At 50.0% G+C, this 6000-nt stretch overlaps 1 protein-coding gene across 2 annotated transcripts in view; it reads left to right on the top strand.

The window, feature by feature from the left end:
* Positions 1–1135: 1135 nt before the first annotated feature.
* Positions 1136–6000, top strand: part of GALNT2 (polypeptide N-acetylgalactosaminyltransferase 2) — a 230287-nt gene continuing 225422 nt past the window's right edge. Inside the window, exon 1 of one of the 2 annotated variants that reach the window (XM_056130748.1) lies at positions 1136–1150. Coding sequence is in view for 1 of the 2 variants with exons in the window: in XM_056130739.1 (XP_055986714.1) it covers positions 1472–1603 (132 nt within the window). In the remaining variant the exon portion in view is untranslated. Of the gene's footprint in view, positions 1151–1339; positions 1604–6000 lie in introns of those variants that run through there. The other variant, XM_056130739.1, reaches the window with a different exon arrangement.

The following is a 6000-nucleotide window of genomic DNA, read 5'->3' as shown; positions in this document are numbered from 1 at the left end:
ACGATCATTACCCCTTGCCAATTTATCTGACTTTTCTCAGAAGCAAGACTTCTTGTCCCATTCTCTTTCAAACCGTCTTCCTTTTACAACTAAGTAGAGACTGATGTTTGTTTTGTACTTCTTGGTGTGGAACTTTTGTCTTTATAGAGGGATTTAAGCCTTGGCTTCACAGCAATGGAGGAAGGATCTGCTGGAATTTGATGTTACTTCTTTCTTCTGTTTAAGGAATTTGAAGTTCAACTCATGACATTTCCAGTTCTCGGAGTACTGACGTCTTGTTTATGTTTCCTTTTGTAGAGAATGTATACAGATTCAGACTAGAGGAGATTCAGAACCACACAGCTGCCATTATCCCCTGCACCGAATAAAGAAGCTCCTGAACTCGGACTTATAAAATATCAAACGCTACTGAACATTTCTTTTTTTCCTTTGGAACCCTACAAACTGCCTTTACAAGGGCACTGTCAAGGTTACGTAGATTCTGTTACAGGGCAGATCTGTCTTACACATTTAAAGATGTTTAGCGTGCTAACTCTCAAGCAGCCAATTAAAAGGAAATGAGATTTATAGCCTTCCTTTCTCATTTAATGTTTACTTAAAACAAAACAAAACCAAAAAACCCGTTGATAGCAAACGTTTTATTTATTCGTGGAAAAAAACGTCCCCCTGAGAATTTACCTCTCAGTTTCTATCCTTAGGCTCTCAGCGTTGCTTTCATTAATAAATGTTACTCCTGGAGCTTCAGAGGGGGAGTGTTCTGCTGCAACATTAGTCAGAAAACTGCAGCGAGCGGTAGTAAGCGGGGCCCAGGAAGGAGCTCTGCACTCAAAATTCAGAGCCGTTCGGTCAGTAAGAGCAAGTCTGAAGCGGTCCCAAAGACCTAGCATTTAGGAGATGCTAATCTCAGCGCGGAAGCTCGCGGCAGGAGACACCGAGAGAATCATTCAGCGTGTGCACGTGCGTGCGCCGGCGTGTGCGCGCGCTCGCCGGGTCCCGAGCAGCCACCTGTCACTCACGATGGGGTGTGGACGCCGCGGCGGGGAGGACGCAGAGGAGGAGGCGGGGCGGCGGTCAGGGAGGGGCGGCGCGGTGGCCGTCCGGGCAGAGGCCGTCCCGGCGGAGCTCGGCGTGCTGCAACTATGGAGACGCGGTAATCTCCTCCTCCGGCCCGCGTCGGGTCCCCGCAGCCGCCGCCGATTGGTCGCCCTTTGCTCCCTGACCCTCTCGCCGCCTCCGAAGCCGCCGCTTCCTGCTCGGGCGCCGCGCGGCGCTCCCGGCCTGGGGCGGAGCTCGGGCGCCTGGCGAGCGCTGCCTGGGCCGCCGCGGTGCCGCAGCCCGCGCCGGAGGAGGAGCCGCCGCCGCCGCGCCCTTCCCCTTCTTCCGCTCCTCCCCCGGCCCGGACCCACCCGCCGGGGCCCCCAGGCAGCACTCGCGAGCAGCGGCGGCCGCGGCCGGCGGCCGAGTTGGGAGAATGCGGCGGCGCTCGCGGATGCTGCTGTGCTTCGCTCTCCTGTGGGTGCTGGGCATCGCCTACTATATGTACTCAGGGGGCGGCTCCGCGCTGGCGGCGGGCAGCGGCGGCGGCGGCGGCACGGGCAGGAAGGTGAGTGAGTGGGGCGCGCTCCCCGCGCGAGGCCCGGATTCCCTGAAATCGCCGGCTTCCCGCTCTCCGCAGCACCCCGGCGGGTCTCTGCGCCGACGCGCCCCCTGCCCCTCTGCAGATCTGGAGCTCGGACGTGGCTGCGGGGCCCTGAATGGGCTCTCCGCTCCTCGGGTTCGCCTCTGTCCCCTCCCCCACGACCAGACACCCCCCTCCCTCCTTCCCACCCCCCCAGCTCCCGCGCGGCCCGCGTAGCAGAATCCCCAGGGTGGAGAGGTGCACCCGGCCCCTCTGCGCTTGCTTGCCAGGCTCGGGAGACGGCCGCCGGGCTCAGCTCGGCCAGGGCTGGGGACCGCGGACTCCTTTCTTGCCGACCCCGCCGGCCCCCGCGCCCCTTCGTTGAAGACGTTCCCCTCTTCTGCTGCACATAATTCAAGTTGAATCTTATTTATCTGGCCGCCGGGAGCTGCTTCCCGTGCGGTGGAAGTTTAAGGGTGGAGGTGTTGAAAAACACAAAAGAGATTGGAGAGGAGAGCGGGGAGAGGCGGCTGCCTTTCCAGCGTGTCATGTACTTGAGCAAGGAGTCCAAGTTTCTTTTCAGCCCCGGGGGAAGAACCGCAGCTCGTCCTTACCCTTGCCCTCCGGGCCAGCCCGCAAGCGAGAGAGGACCATTCCGCCTGCCTGCCTCTTCCTTGGGCCCGTCACCTTTAGGGGGCTCAGCGAGCCTGACCCGAAGCAAACCCTTGACTCCCCTGGAGGTGGTGTAAGGGGACGCTAGTGTGCCTTTGCGCAAGTGTTAACCCGACCATACCCTGTCGGTCCCGTATTATACCCGTGGCCCGGGCCCTCTAGCGCATTCCTTTCCCAGCTGCACTCCCCGGTGATGAAGAGATAGCCCCCTTTCAAAGAATCTGTGGTCAGTGGGCTCCGAAGGCCGAGTGATCAGGCCGTGGGTGCCGTGTCAGCCGCTCTGGGCAGCCCGTGGTATTCTGGAGTAATTGAGCGCCCTAAGACGCCCAGACGGCGCGGTCCACTGACCGCGCACCCGCTGGGATAGGCGGCTGTGCACGAGCTGGCGGGCCTTTTGTGGTTTAGTTACTAGCAGGCTTTGAAAGCAGCGTTATCCGCCCCCCACCCGCCTCCCAAATTCCTGTTACTCCATCATTGTGACGTGTAGTATCACCGCAAACCCAGGAAATTCTGAGATAATGGAGGTGGATTATAGGGTTGGACTGGACCCAGGGAATGGTATTCTGAAACAAGCCAGACAGAACTAACTGTAGATGAACAGAATTTAGCCCTAAAGGTTGATTGGCAAATGTCAGTGCTGAGGTTCAGTTGCTGTAGAGCCCTTCCTTCTCTCCTTGCCTCCTCAGATGGAGGAGGTGTCTTATCGTATTCCCATTAAATTTTCTGGGCATGCTTGATCAAGCAGAAGACATGAAGATCGTCTCTCCTTGTGCTGAGTTGGCTTAGCTTGGTTTTGAACAGACAGCAAGTTTGTCATCATGCCCCTGTTCCCTTTTTTAAATGTAGGGTACTTGCTATTATTTACAGAGTCTTTATTCCATCCATTAGAAGCAGTCCTGCCCTTTTTTTGGGGGGGGGGGCATTCTTGTTAATCTGGAATTTAAGACAACTTTTTTTTGTAAGTTATTTTAATGAATCACTGTGAGATGCAGTTACAGACACAAACTTTCATGATTGCATTCCAGTCAAACAATGTTCAAGTACCCATCCCTCCACCAGTACCCATTCTCCACCACCAATGTTCCCAGTATCCCTACCCCCACCTCCACCCCTTCCCACTCCCTGCCTCTGTGGCAAGCACATTCCCTCTTACTCTGTCCTTTTGGGTGTTATGGTTAAGGCAATTTATTTTTAACGCAAGTCTGATGTTCTGATGGCCCTGGTAAAGTTTTTCATGCAAAAGAAAATTGACAGATAAGTTACTCTTGACACTTCTACAATGTGTGCCACTTCAATTAGTATATGTGATTAGAAACAGGTTGTTGCGACCTTAGCATCAGGACAGGGTGTTTCCTTCTTGGTGGGCTTGAGCTGGCAATTGGTTTTTGAGGAGTCTTTCATGTTCACTTCTGAAGTGTGATCCTTAGTAATAATAATATAACAGCACATCATGGCCTGGTGGCAATAGGAAGTTACAAAGTCCCTGTCAAACAAGACTATGGGAAGTGAACAATCATAGATGGATCGGTATTTTGGGGTCTATTCATTTTGTCAGTGAACTGTAAAATTGAATCCTAGCCCCTAGAATGCTTTAGCAATTTTCAGTGGAAGAAGAGGTGTGTAAATGCAATAGCTTTGAAAGTGCAATAGAAAACTTATTACCTGAATGGTGGACCCTGAGACTGGGAGCTCTTCTCGGTGTTGACAGTACTGAACAGAACTCCTCAGTTGCAATGTTCTCATCTAGGGTATAAAATCATAAAGATTTCTTTCCTTCTGAAGAGTTTTTATAGATTGAACTACTAACAAAATGTTTCAAATTTAGTTCAATCTCATGATAAAAGGAAATATACAGATTATTTTTAACTTGTAAAATATGGACATAAGAAAGATAATGTGTTATGCATACAGAGGCAGAATTTAAATACTAGGTATAGTTTTTTTTTTTTTTGCTTTTTGGGTCACACCTCGCAGTGCTCAGGGGTCACTCCTGGCTCTGCACTCAGGAATTACCCCTGTTGGTGCTCAGGGGATCATATGGGATGCTGGGAATCGAACCCGGGTCATCAGTGTGCAAGACAAAATGCCCTACCCACTGTGCTTTTGTTCCAGCCCCAATACTAGATATAGTTTTTTGGATGTAAGTGGACTTATAGTTCTTCTCTTGCGTGTACTAGTCAAATTAAGACTGGTTCCATGTTTAACTAATCTCTCTCTGCCCTGACCTTTTTTTCATGGGGTGCCAGGCTTTGGCTTAGACTTCGGGGCATTGTCTGATGGGAGCCTGACTAGTATTTCTGCTGCTTCAGCACCCTGGGTCAGCCCTTTACTGTGTGCCCTGCCTGTTAAGTAACTCATCTCAGGACTTTTACTCTCCATTTGGTAAAACCCAGAAAACCAACTCTCCTCAGATTGCTGATTAAGTAACCTAAACAGAAGCAAGTCCTGAAAACTAACTCGGGCAATCATTGTAGCACAATTGGGAACTCCTTCATATTGAGGTTTCTGCGTGTGTGTTAGGCATATGTCCAATATTGTTTAAAATTAATTTCATTTATAATTGCGTCGGCCCCTCCTCTCTCCTGTGGTATTATGCTCTTTACCCTAAATTTGGTGATTTGCATTTCAAGGACACCATTCTTTCGAGCATCTGAAAAGCTGTAAAAATTTAATCATGTTAAGTTCCCCCGGGCTTTGGTGTGTTGGCAGTAGATGGAGTCAGAGAAGCTAGAAAGGGATTTTGGAAATGAACCTGCCTCTGGGTAAATTGTGGCTGTTTAGGATGGAGTGAGAAGGGATTTCCAGGGTCTGAAGAAAGATCTCTACTGAAGAGAGGGTTTTAAACCTGAAACTTAGGCGTGTACTTTCCACGTCCATGGGAGGGGAACTGGAGCGTGAACTGAACGACCCTCATGAATTCACATGTGCTGCAGCCTTATTCTGTGGCTCCAAGGGTGGAGGACTTGAGGTGAGGTCTTGTCAGAGGTAATTGGTGAAAGGTGTGGTGAGGGGGCCCAGTTAGTTGGACCTTGGTGAATGTCCATTATTTGGGGCTATGTTTAAAATACCAAGCTCAATAATAGGGAACCAGTCATTTTTTTTGAACTGGGTGGTGAATGAGACCAATTCAACCTTTTTTTCCCCCTCCCTCCCTCCCTCCCTCCCTCCCTTCCTTTCTTTCTTCCTTTCTTTCTTTCTTTCTTTCTTTCTTTCTTTCTTTCTTATAATGTAGGAGCACTGCTATTTATTCAGCCATTGATTAAGCTGATTGAATTGGGCATGCCAACTCAACTTTTTATGTTCAGTGCTTCTTATGAATGTACTGAATCTCTCCGGCCTTTAATTTTCTCATTTTTAAAAATGGGAGTAGTTATTTAGTGACTGTGATCTGAATGCTAGTAATGGGCTCTAAAAAGTTGTATGGATTGGGAGTGATGAAAGAAGAAAACCTAAATAGCCCTTGAAAATATCCCCCAGAGCTGGAGAGATTGTACAGGGGTTCAGGCGCTTGCCTTATATGTGGCTGACCAGGTTCAAATTCCAGCACCAAATTTGGTCCTGTGAGTACCATTGGTGGTGGTACAACACCTTCCACTCTCTTCCACTCTCTGCCCTCCCCCTCAAAAATGAAAAAAGGAGTAAGCAAATATGCAGTACGCTAGGAACTAGAAATCATTTTTTAAAAAATTTTTGGTTTGTTTTATAGCCAC

Source organism: Sorex fumeus, unplaced genomic scaffold, assembly GCF_029834395.1.
Source record: "Sorex fumeus unplaced genomic scaffold, SorFum_2.1 ptg000007l, whole genome shotgun sequence".
Lineage (NCBI taxonomy): Eukaryota > Metazoa > Chordata > Mammalia > Eulipotyphla > Soricidae > Sorex > Sorex fumeus.
Note: the sequence above shows the minus strand (reverse complement) of the source record. Positions and strands in the feature narration are given on the sequence as shown.